Raw genomic sequence first — 22,297 nt, forward strand, 5'->3', positions numbered from 1 at the left:
GCCTGGTGCTTCTCTTGCTGCTGTTGCTCGGGTTCCTCTCGCCCGAGGCGCTGTCAGGGACAAGTTACCCACCAGAAGATAGAGGGTAGGCAGAGCCGGGCACGAGGAACAGTGCTGCTGTTGCCCTCGGGGAGACGCGCGCCCTGGGGTGCAGATGAAACTGGGCGGCCGGGTGCCCTGCTGGCTGTAGCCCCAGAGTCGAGTCTGTGTGGTCGCCCGTGTGGACTGGGCGTTCCACGAATCGAAAGCGGCTCGAATCAGGGCTGAGTAGGCACCGAGCCCAGGATGCTGAGTTGTCTGGATCCCCGCAGTCCCTGGAGTGACATTGGTCTGGCTTTCGGTTTCCGCTCCCTGGCCGCAGGAGGGGGAAGTGACCAGCGCTGACTCCTCCTTGCTTGATAATTGAGGCTTTAGGTGCTCTGTTACCAAGTGGGAATTAGCTTTTCTCTCTTGTAGTTCCCTCCGATTTATTCTTGGGCTGCCTAGAAGTGTTCTGCACAGGAATGAGTTCTGATGTTTGTAGCTGTGGAAAATTAGAGTTAACATAGAGCTATATAAAATAAGACTGTCCTTCACTTACTGTACAGGATAGCTTCAGCCAGCCTCGAAATTAGACTTTTACCTAAATTATCTGATTTTCTTCAGGCGTCTCTTGAATTTTTAAGACATGATCACCTAGTCTGCTGTATTCAAGGTAATTGCCATAGTAAAGAATGGATATGATCAGGCTGTAAATAGATATAAAAGTGTAGGTGTTTGAAAGAAGCTTACTGCGTGGGTTGGATGAATGAGAAGGAAAGTAATTGTAGCAATAGACTATTATTTCAGTAAGTTTGATGAGGAATGGAGCCTTTAGGTGAACGTATATGGGAACCTGGGCTTCCCAGGTGGCGCTAGTGGTAAAGAACCCGCCTGCCAGTGCAGGAGACTCAAGAGAAGTGGGCTGGATCCCTGGGTGGTGAAGATCCCCTGGAGAAGGAAACGGCAACCCACTCCAGTGTTCTTGCCTGGAGAATCCCCATGGTCAGAGAAGCCTGGTGGGCTCCAGTCCATGGGGTCACAAAGAGGCGGACACGACTGAAGCGACCTAGGACGGATGGAGGTATGGTTAATATGTCTTAAGGTGATGTGCATTATATTACATACATGAAAATGTGTGTATTTATATACATGAGAAATAAGTGTGCTTCATTAGTCTAGATTCAGTCTCGATGATACCCTTTGGATTATCTGATTCTAAGAAATCTATTTTACAGTTGTAAATACTAAATAATTTTGTCTATAGACATGGAAATGTCTCTTAAATGTTCGATTTTGCCTCATATACTTTGGGTTCAGTATTCTTGATCTATTAATGTACCTAATTTATGGGCCTCCCTTTATCAGCCATGTGGCAGGTTCCTTTGTGAGTTAAAATATTAAACCATGTTCATTTTTGTATTTGAATGAATCATGATTTTCTCTCTTAAAAATTAATGTTATTAAATATTATGGGGAGGGACAACCACAAATAGAAAAAATAATTTTAATAAAAGTTGTTTTAAGATCAACTATGAATGAGTGCTAAGATAATGCATCTTATAAATTCCCAATACACCACTTCAAGAGCATAAACTTAGTTTTCAAAGTTTCAGAATTGCTCAATGTATTAATATTGTAATTGAAACATAGTAAAGTTCTTTTAATATAAAGTTGGTAGTACTAACTCACCATTGGAGCTTGTGCTTTGGCTGGTTTTGAATGATGGTGTTAGATTTCACCTGGGTCACTGACACAGCTTAGAAATATTTTTGTTATACTGTATTTATTGTTGACATAATTTGACTGCTTCCATTTGTTCTTTTGTCTAAAAAAGTCATTCTTTCTATTTGCACAGAATGATTCTTAAATATAATAGATTTAGTGTTGGGGTAGGGGTATTGTGCAGAAGTATCTAATGTATCCTGAAATTTTAAATATTGAAATACAAAGACATAAAGAATGGTAAACTTATAATTTATGCAAAAACAGTGAAATCGAGCTGGTAATTAATGGAGATCAAAAGCACGGACCAGCAACTCTGTACTTTTATACAGGCCTGTCTAATCAATGTAAGCATTTTGAAGAACAAAAAAACAGATTTGGAGTTCTTTTGTCTTTTAAATGATATAGTTTTCTCCTTATTCAGGCAAAATATCGGGGTTTTTTGAGACAGTGATCTAAGATGTTCTGCCTGATTCTGCCCTGTCTTGAACATTAAAAATCTGATCTCTCTAGACAATGCGGTTATTCTTAAAAAGCACTATTTAGAGGACTTCTTAAACTAGAAGATGACAAGATTTTGAGAAAAAAGACAAGCTACACTGTAATAAGAACTATTTATACTCATTACAAATTTGAATTATAAAAGATACATTGTGAGTTCTCTTTATACTGTCTAGGCAGGTACTGAAGACAACCCTTAAGATAGTATGGCTAAGGAAGTAGGTCTGATTCTGGAATCTTCTGTTTGTTCTAGGTAAGCTTTCAGATTCTGGGACATAAAAGTCTTGCTTCAGGAGCCTTTTTACTAAGGTTTTGTGTTTGCTTATGAACCTGTTTAAAATACAGAAATGATCAATTGATTTTCAGTAGAAAGTCCCCCTCTTCTTTAATGCTTTCCAAAATTCTGTATGTGTGTGTGTGCTCAGTCATGTCTGACTCTTTGAGACACTATGGACTGTAGCCCACCAGGCTCCTCTGTCCATGGAATTTCCCAGGCAAGAATACTAGAGTAGGTTGCCATTTCCTACTCCAGGGGATCTTCCTGACCCAGGGATCAAACCTGTGTCTCCTGCACTGGCAGATGGATTCTTTACCACTGCGCCAGCTGGGAAGGCCTCTGAAATTCTGTATACAGCTGTAGATTGTTTTAGCCTTTCTCTCCTCTTTCCATCATCTGAGCACTCTGTATTCTTTTATCAGTGGGATTACTAATTGAGTCTGGAAAACCTCTCAGATTTATTTCCAGATCAGTGCTTGTATGAGCTCATGTACTCACAGTTTGGTAAAAGGGTGTTTATCTTTCTCAAAGGAGTCTATGATCCCAAGAATGTTAAGAACCCCTGTTCCTGAAGGATCAGGGATCAGTTTGTCCTGACTAGCTTGGCTTTGCTGCTCCATTTGCTTTATTGCCAAGGTGTGTGTGGTGAGGGAAGGGGGGGATTTAAATCTCTTTTTAATGAGAAAAATATGTTTCTGTTTAGAGATGGAACTGAAAAAGAATTCACCCTTTGTTAAACATACCATGATACTTTCATATAATGCCATTAAATTTTGCCCTACAGTAAGAGCTCTGAATATTTCTTACTACTTATTTATATTATACTGACAAGATGTGGTTGGAGATATAGGAGAACCACCAAAGTGTACTATCAAAGAAGATAATAGAGTTTCAAGAAGGGAATAATAAATAGTAGATGCAGCTAAAATTTAATTAAGTTAGCTCTTGAACTTGACGTTTGGAGAATTATTGTTGACCTTGAAGAAGCAGGTTTAGTGTTGTTACAAAGATGGAAGCAGAACTGCAGTGGGTTAAGTACATGGAGGAAAAGAAAGTAGAGCTGTGAAATAGACTACTCTGAAAAAGTTAAATGGGGAAATGTGGAGTTTTTGGTATTCTAAAGAAATGGAGTTGAAAAAAAAAAAATTGGAGTAGGAGACTCAGGGGAAGGAGAATCAGATGTGTGAAGGGAAACTCGATGTTATTACCTTCCCTTAGAGGAGATCTAGTCAGGTGCAGCGGAGAAGGCAATGGCACCCCACTCCAGTACTCTTGCCTGGAAAATCCCATGGATGGAGGAACCTGGAAGGCTGCAGTCCATGGGGTTGCTAAGAGTTGGACACGACTGAGCGACTTCACTTTCACTTTTCACTTTCATGCACTGGAGAAGGAAATGGCAACCCACTCCAGTGTTCTTGCCTGGAGAATCCCAGGGACGGGGGGAGCCTGGTGGGCTGCAGTCTATGGGGTCGCACAGAGTCGGACACTACTGAAGTGACTTAGCATAGCATAGCATAGCATAGTCAGGTGCAGTAAAAGGCTTAAATGAAGGCAATTTGGCAACTTAAAAGTGTGAAATACACTGAAAATCCCTTGCAAGTTGAAAAGAGTGAATGAAGATAGAGACATTTTGATTTGTAGAGAAGGTAATTTGAACAATGACTTCTCTTTTCTCAGAGCATCAGGAAAAGAAGGGAGGCAATGTGATATGATGTAATGGAAATGGCATGGGTTTTATTGTCAGCTGGTCTTCGATCTGGATCTCAAGGTACTACTTGCTAGTTCTGTTACCTTGAGCTGGTAATTGAATCTCTGGTTCTTGAGGCCCTCATTGTAGAATAAGAGTTCTTTTGAACTGTGGTGTTGGAGAAGACTCTTGAGAGTCCCTTGGACTGCAAGAAGATCCAACCAGTCCATCCTAAAGGAGATCAGTCCTGGATGTTCATTGGAAGGACTGATGCTGAAGCTGAAGCTCCAATACTTTGGCCACCTGATGCAAAGAGCTGACTCATTGGAAAAGACCCTGGTGCTGGGAAAGATTGAGGGCAGGAGAAGGAGACGACAGAGGATGAGATGGCTGGATGGCATCACCGACTCGATGGACATGGGTTTGGGTAGACTCCATCGGGAGTTGGTGATGGACAGGGAGGCCTGGCATGCTGTGATTCATGGGGTCGCAAAACTGAACTGAATACCTACTTTGTGGGATTATTGTAAAGATAAGAAAGCATATTTCTAACAGATCTGATACCTCGTGGCTCACCATTACCTTTCATAGTGGCCTTCTTTTATTTAGCATCTTAGGCTTTTTGGTACCTTAAGGCTCCCAGATGTCCGCTTTCTGCTGTCTCTAGAACTCTTCTGCTACTTTTGGTCTCAACTCTCACTTTCTGGAAGAGACATTCTCTGCTGCTTCAGCCTAAAGAGCCTCCCCTTCTTTGTTGTAGCAGTATGTATTTATTGCTATGATTATAAGTTCGTGCGATTTTTGTGGGGCTCTTTTCCACTAGAGACTCAGCACTTAGCAGTGCTTGAATGAATGAATGCCTGGGACATAATAGGCAAATAAGCATTTATTACCTCACAGTTTTTATGGGTCAGGAATTCAAAAGTTGCTTAGTCGTGTGGCTCTGGCTCAGCGTTTCTCATGAGGTTGTGGTCAAGATGTCAGCTGGGGCTGGAGGATGCAAGGTGATTCATTCCTGTGTCTGGCAGTTGGTGGTGGTGGTTGGCAGGAACTCAGTTTCTCCACACAGGGGCCTTTTCATGAGCTGCATGAGTGTGTCCCCAGATCACGAGAGCACACTTCCCCAGAACAGGCAGTCCAAATGAGCATGGCGGAAGCCACAATATCTTTTATGATCCATCCTTGAAAGTCACACGCTGTCGTTTCTGCAGTATCCAGTTGGGTACATTGGCCAGCCTTATTCATAAGGAAGAGGTCTACACAGGGGCATTCATATCAGAAAGCAGGTATCATTGAAAGACATCTTGAAGGTTGTCTACCACGGATGCTGTGTGGAGTAGCATAGTCATCCAAGAATGACTCAAACAATTTTCTCTCAGTGTTGATGGAGGGCCCAGCTGACACAAGAAAACATGCATTTGTTTTGACAGCAGAGAGAATAATTTCTGATTTTTCTTTCCCTAGTGGCACAGGAGCAGAATCAGAGAAAACAGATGTTGGGTTGATCTAGGTGTTTTAGGGATTAACAAATCATTACAAGGGCAGACAAATAAGAGTGTATCTTAGTTCAGCAGTTTGTGTCTGGTTTATCTGGTGCTCGTTAGGGAATCTTTGACAGCGTCTTGGTCTTTGCTACATGTGAAAGCATCTGTATCTCAACAATGGTGCAGGTGATTTTCATATTGACTGAGAAGGTTATAACACACAGCGTTTATTGTGCCTTGCTTTGTGCCAGGTGGTCTGCTGTGCAATTTTACAGATGATAATCATTTAATCCTTAAAAAGAACTGTCATTCTGATTCTTAGAAATAAGAAAACTCTGGTTCAGGGTCAAGGATAATGTAATTATTAGGTGGTAGGTCTTAGACCCAAACTCAGGCCTTCTGATAACAGAAGTCTGAAGTGTTAGTCAATCATGTCCAACTCTTTGTGACCCCATGGACTGTAGCCCACCAGGCTCCTCTATCCATGAAATTCTCTAGACAAGAATACTGGTGTGGGTAGCCATTCCCTTCTCCAAGGGATCTTCCCAGCCAGGGATCAAACCCAGGTCTCCCGCATTGCGGGCAGATTCTTTACCAGCTGAGCTACCAGGGAAGCCCAGAGTCCAAGCTTTTACCAGCCTACTTCTACCTCAAAGTGCAATTTCATCTGGAAATTTTTACCTTAAAATACTAAATAAACTGGACAAAATTGTATTATATGTACCTATCATAGAAAAAAGGTAGGAACTACATCAGATTTGGAAAGTTTTTTCTCCCCTTTTTGGTATTTTTCAAGTGTTCTATGAGTGATACGACTCAGTGACTTCACTTTCACTTTTCACTTTCATGCATTGGAGAAGGAAATGGCAACCCACTCCAGCGTTCTTGCCTGGAGAATCCCAGGGACGGGGGAGCCTGGTGGGCTGCCATCTATGGGGCCGCACAGAGTTGGACACGACTGAGCAACTGAACTGAACTGAACTGATGAGTGATTATTATTTAGAATTGGAGAAAAAAGTTATTTTAAAGTAAGTGGTTTTGTCCTGTAATTTGACATTCAAGTTTGCAAAATGAAAGTAAATTTTTAATGGATTCTTTAATATTTTGGTTAAGTTTCAGCATGAGTCAGTCACCAAAAATCTGGATAATTTTGGGAAAGTATGAATTTCTACAGAGTGTGTTTGCATTGAACTGAAAGCAGTTCAGCCAAAGACAGTGAATGTAGCCTTCACATTTCCTCTATTCAGTTGTCCAGTTCCAGGCTGAATACTTGTGAACAGATCAACAGGACTTGTGGTTGCCTCTAGTTTCCTCTGGAGTAGGAAATGGCAACCTACTCCAGTATTCCTTCCTGGAAAATTCCATGTACAGAGGAGCCTGGCAGGCTACAGTCCATGGGGCTGCAAAGAGCTGGACATGACTGAACACACACATACAAAAACACATGTTCTAGTTTCAAAGGCTGATTGGACAGGACTGAACATCAACTTCTAGATAGAATTTGTTTCTTTATTGCAAAATAACATCAAAGCAGTACTTAAATGAGAATAATCCTCTGATGCAAAATTGGGCTTCTCTGGTGGCTCAGATGTAAAGAATCTGCCTGCAATGCGAGAGACCTGGGGTCAGTCCCTGAGTCAGGAAGATGTACTAGAGAAGGGAGTGGCTACCCACTCCAGTATTCTCCAGGGGATCCCTGGAGAATCCCCAAGGACAGAGAACCCTATGGCGGGCTACAGTCCATGGGGTTGCAGAGTCACACACAGCTGAGTGACAAACACTTTCACTACTTTCATAATCTGCAAGACCTTTCTGAGGTTTGTTATATAAAGGAGCACATTTCCTCCCACACAGTGTTGGTACAGGAGTTAGAATATTGTATCAGATCTGTAGTTCATCCCAATTAGTATCCCGTGTCTCTCAGCAAGAAATACCAAAAAATTAGGTGTAGAAGGGCATGCTTATTTTCCTTAACTCTTAATGAACATTAGGATCATACAGAAAAACTTCTCAGGAATTTCACACACCAGCTGTCATTCTCTCGTCATCTGTCTGCTCTCCTGTATGTACAGTGTTACCAGCAATCTTTCACTTACCAAATGCACTAATTTTTAGTCCTATTCCTCCATCTTTCAGTAGCATTTAACCCTGGATGATCCTTCTTGAGCATCCCATCTAAAGTTGTTTTCTTCACTTAGCTTTTATGTTACCACACTTTTCCAGATCTTTCTTCCATTCTTATCAATCCTTTTCTCTCTCTCTCTTTCACTTTTCTTTTTTTCCAACCTCCAAATTTTGCGTTAGGACTGAGTCCTTGGGTCTTTTCTTTACTTACATTCTCTGTCTCTGTGGTCTTGCCCAGTTCCCATAGGTTTAAATAGCATCTATATGCTGAGACCTCCAATTTTACAAATTTAACCTGATTTCTTCTTTGAGCTCTAGCCTCAGGTAACCAACTGCATGTCTGATACAAATATTTGAGTATATAATGGGCATTTCAAATCTAACACATGCAGAAACATAAGGAAAAAAAGACCTTGATTATTACTGCACCTGCAACCTACTCCAGTCTTCTCTTTCTCTGTAAATAGCATTACCATCTATTTGACTGCTCAAGCAAGATATCTAAGAGTAATCTTTGTTCTTTTCCCTCACCCCTCAGGTGCATTTAGAAGGTCTTGTTGACTCCGTCTTGAAAATTCATCCAATTCTAACCATTCCTCACCACCTTCATCACCGTCTCACCTGGATTACTCCACTTGTTTTCTCCCAGTCTCTGCATTTACTCTTGCCCCCACTCAGTTTCACTGTAGCTAGAGTAATCTTTTCAAATAGTATTTATATTAATCGTTATCTTTATAGGGATCTTCTAATAGCTTGCCCTTATTTGTGTTAAGATCTGAACCTCTTATCATGACTTACAGACTGATTCATCTGACCTTTCCTTGCTCACCAAGTTTCATCACCTGCTACTCACTATCTAGCTCATTCTACTCTAACCCAGACCAGCCTCCACACACTTCCTGGAACAGAGTACCTTCCCTCCTGCCCTTTTGGCCTTTGTACTTGCTATTGCCTTGGTCTGGCACACCCCCCTAGAGCTTTACATGGCTTGCTCTCTCACTTTACTTAGCGCTCTGCTCAAATATCACCTTTTCCTCATAATACTTATTGCCTCCAGCCATTCTGTTAGATCCCTGCTTGCTTGCTTGCTTGTTTGTTTTTCGTGTCCTTTCAGGGAAGCCTGAGCTCTCTAAGGGACTGCTTAGCAGGGACTGCTCTATCTTATTCACCCTTATGTCCCCAGTGACTAAAACAATGCTTGACACCTAACAGATGCTTCCAAAGATGGATTGAATGAGTGAATCTACCGTTTTACTGAAACAGCTGTTTGACTTATTGGCAAATGAAGTATCCTTTTCTCATGTTAAATTTCCCATGAGCTCTCTGTGGTATTTGACACTGTGTGTCTTCCTATGACTCTTCTTTTTTAATTTCTACATTTCTGTACAACCAACCTCCTACCTCATCAGTGTCTCATACCCTGTATTCTCTAAATCATCGGATCCTGTTAAGCCTTCCTTCATATGTTGCCTCACAAATCTATGCTTTCCTCCCCTCCTCCTTCTCTACATAGTTGAGACCTTTGTTATCTCTTACCACCTGATTGCAGTAACCTCCCTGCTTCTCACTCTCCACATTAGACTGAACTCTTTTTAAGTTGTACATATTTGTCTCTGTATCTCTTGCAACATCTAACACTCCCCTCACCCTGCCAGTAGCAGACACTCAAAGAATGTTGAGTGAATAGTCCTGTGTTTCTGGAAAGTAGAACTGGTGGGCCATGTGATTATTTAAATGACTAATTCTTGGAAAATAATTTATGTTTAAATAATCTCTCTTTCTTTCTGTTTTAAAAAAAACTGTAGTAATTCATTGTTGTACATTTGATTTTTTAAGGGACTATGTAAGTGACTGTAATCACACAATGTCCTATTGGAGCATTTCACAGTAGAGTTTTGTTTTTTGCTCTAATAGAAGTGAAGTAGTATCTGTGCTGCTCTATTAATATGATTCTTTCTTTTCTCTTAAGCTAAAGTCCCCAGTGAATATTGAATGCTGAGAAATTTGGGAAAAGACAAGCTGAAGTTTCCATTCCATGGATCCCTTGGGTGCACCTTCCCAGTTTGTGGATGTGGATACACTGCCAAGCTGGGGCAACTCTTGCGAAGATCAGTTAAATGCTTCTGAGATTGCAGCTGAAACATACCAGGAAGAGACTATTAGATCACCTTTTCTTTATAATAAGGATATCAATGGAAAAGTGGTTCTTTGGTAATTCCTTGTTTAAATCATATCGTGATATAATACTCTCATAATTTCTTCTAAATTCTTTTTTTCATAGTTTTTCTCTAAACTCTTTTTGTAAAACCTCTCATTATTAAAATATTACTTTTCATATACATTTACAGCTTTATAGAGACATAAGTGATATACAATAAACTTCACTTAAAGTGTACAGCTTGGTAAATTTTGACATGCATACACCTGTGAACCAGGCATCAGAATCAAGATAGTGAATATATTTATCACCCCCAAAAGTTTTTTGTGTTTCTCTTGGTAATCCCTTTCTCCTGCTCCTCCCTGCTTCTACATCCCCAAGCAACCATTCATCTTTCTGTCACTATAGATTAGTTTGCATTTTCTAGAAATGGAATCACATCCTTTTTTTTTAGTCTGGCCTCTTTCATTCAGAATAATTATTTGAGAATTGAGCTATATTGTTGCATGTATTGGTAGTAGTAGTACACTTCTGTTTATAAAAAACTGTTTTTAAAAGCTGTTTTTAAAAGACCTTCATTGAGATGGAATTCATATATCATGCATGCATGCTCAGTCACTTCAGTCACGTGTGACTCTTTGCAGTCCTATGGACTGTAGTCCACCATGCTCTTCTGTTCATGGGATTTTCCAGGCAAGAATACTGGAGTGGGTTGCCATGCCCTCCTCCAGGGGATCTTCCCAATCCAGGGATTGAACTCACATCTCCTGCATCACAGGTACATTCTTTACCCACTGAGCCAGCTGGGAACCCCCAATTCATATATTATACAATTCACTGATTTAGATTGTACAAGTCAGTGGTTTTCAGTACATTCACAAAGTTGTACAACCATCACCATGGACAGTTTTCATCAACCCAAAGTCCTGTACCCACTAGCTGTCACTCCCTGTCTTATACACATCTCTTAAGAAAGAAGCAAAAGAATGGCATAATGGTTTTGTGAGTTTCGAGGTTTTAGCACTTGTATTCAAGAATTAGCCTTTCTGAGTCAGGAACAACTTTTTTACTATTGCTCAATTTTGTGAGCTAGTAAATAAATGTACCCACCCCCAACTCTCTGCTCCAGTCAACCACTAATCTACTTTTTATCTCTAGATTTGCCTATTCTGGACATTTAACATAAATGGAATCAATTGTGATGTAGCATAATGTTCTTAAGATTCATCTATGTTGTAGTATGAATCAGTAATTTATTCCTTTTTATGGCCAAGTAATATTCCATTGCATGGGTATACCACATTTAGTTTATCAGTTCAATAGTTGATGGACACTTGGGTTGTTTCCACTTTTTGGCTATTATGAATAATGTTGCTATGTTTAAACTCTAAAAACCACCTACTTTCAGCTCTGTAAGACTTCTGTTGCAATGTAACAGGCATATGGAAGAAGCCAAGGAATGACATGATAGCTTTATGGGTTTCACATTTGTAGCACTTTTCATTCAGGATCTATCTGAGATGCCTTATTAGCCTTTCTGAATTAGGAACAACTTTTTACTATTGCTTAAGTTTGTGAATTAGTAAAACCAATGTTGTGAAGGCATTGAAGACAGAATGTTTTGAAAGAATCAGAAACTAACATTCTCATCTGCCTCCTCTTCCCTACACTTGCTCTTAATTATTGTTTCCTCAGGAAAGGAGATGTGGCATTACTGAACTGTACAGCTATTGTGAATACCAGCAATGAAAGTCTCACGGATAAGAATCCTGTGTCAGAAAGTATCTTCATGCTTGCAGGGCCTGATTTGAAGGAGGACCTCCAGAAACTTAGAGGTAAGTGAACTTTCTTAGGTCTGTTGGTGCTTAGGAAGCATATATTTTGATGTTTGAAGAATAGTTTTCATTCTAAGTAGATTTAGCTCTATTGGTGTTGTTCAATTACAGCCTCTGATAAACCCACAATGTGTTAGAAACTGAATGCTGAGACTTTTACTCAGTAAAACTCGGTCGTGTTCCTGAATTTTAAAATGACAGTTGTCATAGCCGGTTAGATCTTTGGTAACATTTTCTTGACTGTATATTGTCTTGCACTGATAAGCCTTATAAAACAACTATGCTCTGTCTAAACTGAAGCTTTTTTTATTGAGTTTTGATACTGACAGAAATTTTTATATACCTCCTGGACATAAAGAGTGTTGCACACACACACACACACACTGTAATGAAATTGAATTACTGGCAAAAAACCAAAGTGCATTTTAAGAGCAAATACATTCTGGGTTAGTTCTGTACTTGCTGTATTTGTTTGTTTGTTTTAACCAGAATGTTATTCTTGGAATATTTCTTTGGAATTGGAAATAGGAGGAATCTTGTTTACTTTATTTGCATTTATTTTCTTAACTTGCCAACCTAGCAACTTTTTGTTATTGTTATTTGAGTGCAAAGAGAATATTGTGAAATTTAGTCATCCCATTTTATAAAAAATATTTATGAAATAAAGCAATTTTTCTTAAAATGTAAACAACAAATCCCTTCTCTATAAAAGTCTTCATTTCTTAGACCTCTGCCATTTAACACTGACTATTGGTTTCTAACCTAATAGATATTAGAATTTGAACAAGAACATTTATAATGTTGACCATGAAAGAAGGGATAGAGAGAGAAGAGTTAGATAATCTATCTGATCAAGACACTAAACTTTGACCGTGAGGGGAGAAGTGGGGGGAAAAAGCCCTCAATTTAACTAAAAGCGTGATGCCATGAAAAACATGTAGAAATTACAAAATGTATTAGGGATAAAACTGAGAAGTTCTTTGAAAAGAGTATCAGAAACTGGTCTGGAAAAATTCCTGATGGCCTCTGTGTGTGTGTGTGTGTGTGCACGCGCATATTCTCACTTACACCTTAAATCTGGACTTACGACTTTTAAAAAAATAAAATAACGAAATTTAAGTTTACAAAATAAAAACTCAATTTTTAGCAGCATATCTTTGGAGAGTCTTCAAGCTGGGGTTCATATTATAACTATCCTTGACGAACTATGTGACTTAAGACCAGTTACTTTGCCTCTGAGCCTGTTTCCTTATCTCTAAAAGGGGGATGATGATAGTAGTCCCTGATAACAATCCCTACCTCAGTTCCTGACACATAACGAGAGCTCAGTGAATATTTGAAAATGGAAAAAAATTATCATGAAGAATAAATTATGTAATGGATATTAAGTGCTGCTGCTGCTAAGTCGCTTCAGTCGTGTCCGACTCCGTGCGACCCCATAGACGGCAGCCCACCAGGCTCCCCCGTCCCTGGGATTCTCCAGGCAAGAACACTGGAGAGGGTTGCCATTTCCTTCTCCAGTGCATGAAAGTGAAAGTGAAGTCGCTCAGTCATGTCCGACTCTTAGCGACCCCATGGACTGCAGCGTACCAGGCTCCTCCGCCCATGCAATTTTCCAGGCAAGAGTACTGGAGTGGGGTGCCATTGCCTTTTCTGTATTAAGTGCTTGGCACATCCTAAGCATTCAGTATTGTATATGGTGCTAGCTACACCCCTCAGTTGTATTGCTTAATTAATCAGTGCCAACCTGGAGAAAGATTATCAGTGATGCACTAAAGGGCTAAATACTTAAGTCTGTCCTCTTTTTAACATTTTTAATAACAACTTAGTAAATGATTACAAAGTATGACTTAACCAAATCTGTAGATGATAAAAAATGGTGAGAGGAGTAACAGAGGAGAGACATTAGGTTCTAGACTCCTGCTGCTGCTGCTGCTAAGTCGCTTCAGTCGTGTCCGACTCTGTGTGACCCCATAGACGGCAGCCCACCAGGCTTCCCATCCCTGGGATTCTCCAGGCAAGAACACTGGAGTGGGTTGCCATTTCCTTCTCCAGTGCATGAAAGTGAAAAGTGAAAGTGAAGTCGCTCAGTCGTGTCCGACTCTTAGCGACCTCATGGACCGCGGCCCACGAGGCTCCTCTGTCCGTGGGATTTTCCAGGCAAGAGTACTGGGGTGGGTGCCATTGCCTTGAAGTATGAGCCAAAAAATGGAAAAAATTGACAGGGATGAATATAAAAGTATTGCAGTAAGTTTAAAACATTAATCACCCAAGTTCAGAATGGGAAAGCTCAATCTAACAGCTTTTCTTAGGTGAGAATTTGCTATCTCACCTAATAGTAAAATGGCACTATCATCAACCACCACATTTTTCATGCAAAAATCTTTAGGGTGAACACTTTGCGCTTTCTTTTTCCCCATATGTCTGTCGTTAAGCCCTAAGTCAACCTTGAATCCCTCTGTTACCACTGCCTTCATCCTAGCCTGTGCTGCCACCATCCCTGTCTGGATTATAGTCATCGCCTTCCTCCCAACTGGTCTCCCTGCATCCATTCTTTTCTTAAATCTGTTTTCCACATACAGGAAGTATTTTCTTTTTAAATTGTAAATCCCTTCTTATTGCTCCCCTGCTTCAAACCCATTTAGTGGCCTCTCATTGCACTTAAAATAAAATCCTGACTCCTTATACTGGTCTCCAGGGGCTTGCAAGATCTCACTCACTCGCTTCCAGGTCCCCTTTTACCTTCCTCAGTGTGCTGGAACTAAACTGATCTCCTGTTGCCTTGTCATCCAGCTCCTTTTCAATTTTGCATGTACTAGTGTTCTCTCTTAATTCTTAAGTCTTTGCTTACATCTCTTCCTGAAAGCACTATTTTCTTTTCTTCAGAATTGACCATTCTCCCCATGGTATATGCTTCCAGCCTGCAGTACTTGTCTTGGAGCTCTTAATTGTAATTTTATGAACTGTTTATGTAATGATTATGTCCCCATCAAACTTTGAACTCCATGAGTACAGGAACTGCATGTCTTACTGTCCTCTGTGTTCCCAATACCAAGAACAGTAAAGGCATCCTTTCAGTAGCTAATAAATAAATGAAAAGACATTCCTTGGGATTTTAACTTACAAGACTCAGAGGTGATAATGCATCATTTCTACTGAAAACACCAACAGTATCAGATGCATCTTTTTGTAACATCACAAGTGAAGGTTTGTTATCAGCTTAAAATAGACAAATCTATAAGATGTTTGATGTAATCCTCATGATAACTACAAAGAAAAAACCTATGATAGATACACAAAAGGTAACGATAGATACACAAAAGATAAAGAGAACAAAATCAAAGCATACTAGTTAAAAAAAAATAAGCAATACAGTAAGAGAGGACTAAAGGATAAAGGACTGAAAAAACCATGAAACAGTTAACAGAATGACAGTAATTACCTATTAATAATAATTTTAAATGCAGAAGGACTAATTCTCCAACTAAAAGACACAGAGTAGCTGAAGGACTAAAAAAAATTCCAACAATATGCTGTTTACCAGAGATTCACTTTAGCTTTAATGACACATACAGGCTGAAAGTGAAGAGACTAAAAAAAGATAATCCTTGCAAATGGAAACCAAGAGAGAGTAGGAGTGGCTGTACTTATAGTGTATAAAATAGACTTTCTATCAGAATTGGTCAGAAGAGACAGAGGTCACTATATGGTGGTAAAGGGATCAGTTCATCAAGAAGATATAACAGTTGTAAATATGTATGCACCCAGCATTGAAGCTCCTATGTATCGAAGAGAAATATTAATAGAACTGAATGGAGAAATAAGACAGCAATACAGTAATAATTGAGGACATCAGTACCCTACTTTTAACACTGGATAGATCATCCACACAGAAGACTAGTAAGGAGGCAGCAGGCCTGAATAACACTGTGGTCCAAATGAACCTAACAGACATGTACAGAAAATACCAGAACACACATTCTTCTCAAGCATACATGGGACGTCCTCTCAGGTCAGTCATATTGGGCCACAAAGCAAATCTTACCAAATTTAAGAGGACTGAAATCATGCAAAGAATCTTTCCTGACGACAGTGGTATGAAACTAGAAATCAATAACAAAAGGAAAATGAAAAAGAATCCGAGGTATGTGGAAATTAAGCACCATACTTCTGAAAAACCATCGGCTCAAAAGGGAAATCAGAAAGCTATCTTGAGACAAGGAAAATAAAACATGCCAAACTTATGGGATGTCAAAAAAATTTTTAAACCCAATTATAAGAGAAATTTATAGCAATAAATGCCTACATTAAGAGAAGAGAAGAAGCTGAATGGTTCTATGAAGACCTATAAGACCTTTTAGAACTAACACCCCCAAAAGATGTCCTTTTCATTATAGAGGACTGGAATGCAGAAGTAGGAGGTCAACAGGCAAATTTGGCCTTGGAGTACAGAATGAAGCAGGGCAAAGGCTAATAGAGTTTTGCCAAGAGAACGCACTGGTCATAGCAAACACCCTCTTCCAGCAACACAAGAGGAGACTACACATGGACATCACGAGATGGTCAACACCAAAATCAGATATTCTTTGCAGCCGAAGATGGAGAAGCTCTATACAGTCAGCAAAAACAAGACTGGGAGCTGACTGTGGCTCAGATCATGAACTCCTTATTGCCAAATTCAGTCCCTTGAACTGCAAAGAGATCCAACCAGTCCATCATAAAGGAGATAAGTCCTGGGTGTTCGTTGGAAGGACTGATGTTGAAGCTGAAACTCCAGTACTTTAGCCACCTGATGCAAAGAGCTGACTCATTGGAAAAGACCCTGGTGCTGGGAAAGATTGAGGGCAGGAGGAGAAGGGGATGACAGAGGATGAGATGGCTGGATAGCATCACCAGCTCAATGGACATGAGTTTGGGTAAACTCTGGGAGTTGGTAATGGACAGGGAGGCCTGGTGTGCTGCAGTTCATGGGGTCGCAAAGATTCGGACATGACTGAGCAACTGAACTGAAATGAAGAGAAGAGAATAATCTCAAACAGCCTAATTTTATGCCTCAAGGAATTAAAAAAAAAAGAAAGATCAGTCTAAACCTATAATTATCAAAGGGGGAAGGAAATAAATATTAGAGCAGAAATAAGAGTTAGAAAATAAACAGTTGAAAAAAAGCAATAAAGAGTTGACTTAAACTTAAAAAAATAAAAATTAAAAAAGGAGAAATGTTTATCCAGACTAACCAAAGAGGGAAAAAGGACTCAAACAAAATTCTAAATGAAAGTGGAGATATTACAGCTAATACTATAGAAAGACAAATGATTATAAGAGACTACTATGAGCAGTTATTTGCCAACATATTGGATAAACTAGAAAAAACAACTTCCTAGTGAACATGCAATCTACCAAGACTAAACCATGATGCAATAGAAAATCTGAATAGATGAAAAGAGTAAGGAGTTTAAATCAGGAATCAAAACCTCCCAACAAAGATTACCCATGACCTGGTGGCTTCCCTGGTGAATTATACCATATATATATAGAGAGAGAGAGAGAGAAGAATTAATTCAATTCTTTTCAAACTTGTTTTACAAGGCTTGAAAACAAAGCCAGACAAGGGAACTACAATTAAAAAAAAAAAAAAAAATACAGGCCTATATCCCTGATAAGTATAGATACAAAAACTCTCAACAAGATAGTTGCAAACCAAACACAGCAGAAATTTAATTATATCATCCTTTGAACAGATGAAGAAAAAGCATTTGACAAAATTCAACACTTCTTTCATGATAAAAATTCTCAAAATATTTGATGTAGAGGAAACATACCTCAACATAGCCAGAACAGTTAGACAAGAAAATGAAACAAAAGGCATCCAAATCCAAAAGAAGTAAAATTGTTACTGTAATATTTTTAATGTCCACTCAAAGCCATCTATAGGTTCAGTACAATCCCTATCCAAACTCCTATGGTATTTTTCACAAAAATATATAAAACAATTCTAAAATCTTACGGGACTACAAATGACTCCAAATAGCAAAGAAATCTTAAGAAAGAAGAGCAGAGGTTAAGGCAACATACTTCCTGATTTCAAACTATACTACAAAGCTGTAATAATAAAACCAGTAACATCACTTGCCTTTCTCTGATGTAGTCCTTCATTTTTGTGAGTAAATCCACCATAAGATTTGTGGGAAAGGTGAAAAGAGGCAAAACTATTTAGATCTTACTTCTGCCTTCAAACTTAATTGGTAGTTTGGGTGGAAAATTCTAGGTTAGAAATTATTTTCCAGACTTTGAAGGCATTGCTCCTTTGTTCTCTGTTTTCATTATTGCTCTTGAAAAATGTGATGTTATTATTCCAGATTCTTTGTATGTTACTGGTTTCTTCTCTGGAAACTTTTATGATCTCATCTTTATTTCTGATGTTCTTTTATTGTAATTTAAGTGATGTGGTGTGGTCTAGTTTGGTTATTCCATATGCTCTTTGAGTCTAGAAACTTACATCTTTCCATTAGGGGAAATTTCTTGTTTTGTTTGTTTAATAATTTTCTTCCCGCTGTATTCTCTGTTCTGTCTTTGAAGAAACCTGATTGAATCTGTACCTCCCATTTCATCCTCCAGGTTTTATATCTGTTACCTCTTGTCTTCCATCTGTTTATTTTCTGGTAGATTTCCTCAACTTTAGGTTTAACTTGTCTATTGAACTTTTTATGCCTGCTGTCATATTTTTCACTTAGCTATAACAAATAGATAAATGCCTTTTCCTGTTCTCTGAATATTTCTTTTTTTAAATATAACCTTGTACTTTTGTTTTCAGATGTACTGTGTTTTCTTTATCTCTCCGAGAGCAGTAATTACGGTGTTGGGAGTTTTTTTGCTCTCTTTTTAATTTTCCTTTCCAATATTGTCTTTTTTTTTCCTGGCTGTGCTGAGTCTTTGTCATGGTGCACGGGCTTTCTCTAGTTGTGGTGCAAGGGCTCAGTAGTTGTGGCAAGTGGGCATAGTTGCTCCATGGCATGTGGGATCTTAGTTCCCTGACCAGGGATCAGATCACTCTCCCCTGCATTGGAAAGCAGATTCTTAACTACTGAACCACCAAGGAAGTCCCAACACTGTCTATTTTTTTTTTTTTTTTTTTAGCATTTGTCCTCTGCCTTTCTCTACTCCATTTGTGAGGGGCTTAGTATGTCATGCGAAATACCAAGCTGGATGAATCACAAGCTGGAATCAAGATTGCTGGGAGAAATATCAACAACCTCAGATAGGCACATGGTACTCTAATGACAAAAAGGGAAGAGAAACTAAAAAGCTTCTTGATGAGGGTGAAAGAGGAGAATGAAAAAGCTGTCTTGAATCTCAGCATTAAAAAAACTAAGATCATGGCATCTGGTTCCATCACTTCATGGCAAATAGAAGAGGAAAAGTGGAAACAATGACAGATTTTATTTTCTTGGCCTCCAAAATCTCTGTGGATGATGACTGCAGCCATGAAATTAAAAAACATTTGCTCCTTGGAAGAAAAGCTATGCAGACCTGGTCAGTGTGTTAAAAAGCAGAGACATCACTTTGCCGACAAAGATCACTATATTCAGAGCTATGGTTTTTCCAGTAGCATTGTACAGATGTGAGAGTTGGACCCTAAAGAAGGCTGAGAATTGATCAAAGAAACATCAAAGAAGAATTGATGCTTTTGAATTGTGGTGCTGGAGAAGGAAGACTCTTGAGAGTTCCTTGGACTGCAGGAAGATCAGACCAGTCCATCCTAATGGAAATCAGTCCTGAATATTCATTGGAAGGACTGATGCTGAAGTTGAAACTCTAATGCTTTGGCCACCTGATGCGAAGAGCCAACTCATTGGAAAAGACCCTGATGCTGGGAAAGTTGAAGGCAAAAGGAGAAGGGGACAGCAGAGGATGAGATAGTTAGATAGCAACACCAATGCAATGGACATGGATTTGAGCAAGCTCTGGGAGATAGTGGAAGACAGAGGAGCCTGGCTCACTGCAGTCCATGGGGTCGTGAAGAGTTGGACACGGCTTAATAACTGAACAACAACAGAAACAGGTCCTCACTTCTGGTGATCAAGTGTCAGCTTACTCAGCAGGGAAGAATTGAGAAGCTACTGGGAAGCTTTGTGTGCATAGACTGCTGCTGCTGCTAAGTCGCTTCAGTCATGTCCGACTCTGTGCAACCCCATGGACTGCAACCCACCAGGCTCCTCCATCCATGGGATTTTCCAGGCAAGAGTGCTGGAGTAGGGTGCCATTGCCTTCTCCGGTGTGCATAGGCAGGGATCATTAATTGCTTGGTGGATCTCGAAGCAGATGGAGATCCACCATCTGCTTCAGCAGGAACCCTGCTGTTTCATTGAGGAACCATCCCTAATTTATCAGAATCTGTAGGCCCTTTGGTTTGAGCCTCTTAGTTTCCTGAAAGAGAATCTTCCAGGGGTATAAGCATGAATGTCTGTGTTAGAAGCCAGTTAGGAGCAGAGATCTGGAGCTATTACTCTTGAGTATAACACTTTAATGAAATCCCATCTTTTCAGCCGTGCCTGGGGTTCTGGAGTCCAGAAACTCTCTACTTCAGTATCTCCTGAGAATAAACCTTCCTGTTTTTGTGGTGGTAAAGAAATTATCACCTCGCTGTGCTGGCTGGGGGAGAGGTTGTTGCAGATTAAATGTTTTTATACCGACTTTTAACTCAGACTCTTCTTAGTCCCACTTCACCTTATAGTCTTTAGAAGTTCTTAGGACCTCCAATTTCTGAGCCTTTTTAGTGTTCTTCAGTAATAACAACAACAATAATATTAATAGCTAATTTCTGAATTCACTTTGCATAGATTAATAACTCATTTAATCCTGTGAAGTAAGTACTATTAGTGTCTCTCTTATATAGGAAATTGGAGGCCAAACCTTTGTCCAAAGTGTCATAGCAGGAACATGGTAGATTCAGGATTTGAATCAGACCAGTCTGTCTTCTGTCCAACACTGCCTTGCCGAGCACACTAGTTTGCTTCATACTGGTCATCCCATTTCTGCAAGCAGTTAGGTTTCTCTGCTTTGCTTAATCAGTTGCTTCTAGTCCACTGACTTTATTCCTTCCAAAATTTTGATGGTGTTTTTTTCTGCTTCATGTTTTCTCCCACCCTCTTTGTCTCTGTTTTTATACCTATTGTATTGCTTTACTGTCATTTGGTGATTAGTGTTTGTGTTCAGTCCATATTTTTAACTGAAATTTCTCAAAGTTCTTAATACTTTCTCTGTTTCATGCATTGTTCTGTTGGTTTGTTGTTGTTGTTTCTCCTAATAACTCCATGACTTACATATTCTCCATTATTCCCAGGTTGCCGGACTGGTGAAGCAAAATTAACCAAAGGATTTAATCTAGCTGCCCGGTTCATCATTCATACGGTGGGACCTAAATACAAGAGCCGCTATCGCACGGCCGCTGAGAGTTCCCTGTACAGCTGCTACAGAAATGTACTCCAGCTGGCAAAGTACGGCTAACTCAATTCCTAGATATAGCATGCCATGTATTGTTAAAGGCCCTGTTTTAAAATGAAACCTAGCTTTGAAAGTCAAATTTTGAGGAATTTAGACAATTTAGGAGGACCCTGAAAGTAGAATTCATCATCTTCTCAAACTCGACAGAATAAAAGGAATGGATTTAGGCGACTTGAGAATTTAACCTGTTCCCATTTCACTTAGTTCCCATTTTCCTCAGAATGTATTTCCTCCAAATGGTGTGGTTAAGTTATATATTAATATAATTATTATATAGTGCAGTTGGGTTAACTATGGCAGATTTGTTGAAGGGACAGGGAAGAAGAAATGAAGCTGCATTTTCTATGTAGTTATTCTGAAGCTGTGTAGTATAATTTTTGTGTTTTCTGTTTGATTGCAGAGAGCAGTCCATGTCTTCTGTTGGATTCTGTGTCATCAACTCTGCAAAACGGGGTTACCCTTTAGAGGACGCAACACACATAGCACTTCGTAAGTAATGTTGGAGAAACTATAAATTAGCATAACATTTCCTAAGTAGGATTGGGGATGCTGTACATAAATTGAATTTAAAAAGAAAAGCTTTTTATCACTAGTTAAATAGTTATAGCTAAAGAAGGTTTGTTGATTAACTGATCGTGGCACCCTGGAGGGAAGTTTGTATTGACAGGTTGCAGAGCTCTCAGTTTACTTTCTAGGTTTGACATTTTAAACCATTTGAATAAAGGCTTAGAAAAGTTACCTATTATGTTTGAAAAATGATACCAAGCAGAGACACATTTGGTATTCAAATCATAATTCAGAATAATCTTAGCAGATTGGAACAATGATGTCAAAACAGATTTTATAATATCAGATTGATATAGCACTTTGCAGTTTAAACAGTAGCTTTCACATGTGCTGTTTAAATATAAAACCCTGCATTTAGGTTTTTAAAAGACTAGACTCAATCATTGTGAGTCAGAATGTCATATATGTTATGTGAAAATA

At 39.4% G+C, this 22,297-nt stretch overlaps 1 protein-coding gene across 1 annotated transcript in view; it reads left to right on the top strand.

Annotated features, from left to right (window-relative positions):
• Nucleotides 1–22,297, top strand: part of GDAP2 (ganglioside induced differentiation associated protein 2) — a 62,999-nt gene that overhangs the window by 281 nt on the left and 40,421 nt on the right. The window contains exons 2-5 of the mRNA XM_006050670.4: nucleotides 9,786–10,027; nucleotides 11,670–11,809; nucleotides 21,150–21,303; nucleotides 21,711–21,799. Of these exons, the coding sequence (XP_006050732.1) occupies nucleotides 9,852–10,027; nucleotides 11,670–11,809; nucleotides 21,150–21,303; nucleotides 21,711–21,799 (559 nt within the window). The 5' untranslated portion in view covers nucleotides 9,786–9,851. The remainder of the gene's footprint in view (nucleotides 1–9,785; nucleotides 10,028–11,669; nucleotides 11,810–21,149; nucleotides 21,304–21,710; nucleotides 21,800–22,297) is intronic.

This window comes from Bubalus bubalis, chromosome 6 (assembly GCF_019923935.1).
Source record: "Bubalus bubalis isolate 160015118507 breed Murrah chromosome 6, NDDB_SH_1, whole genome shotgun sequence".
Taxonomy (NCBI): Eukaryota; Metazoa; Chordata; class Mammalia; order Artiodactyla; family Bovidae; genus Bubalus; species Bubalus bubalis.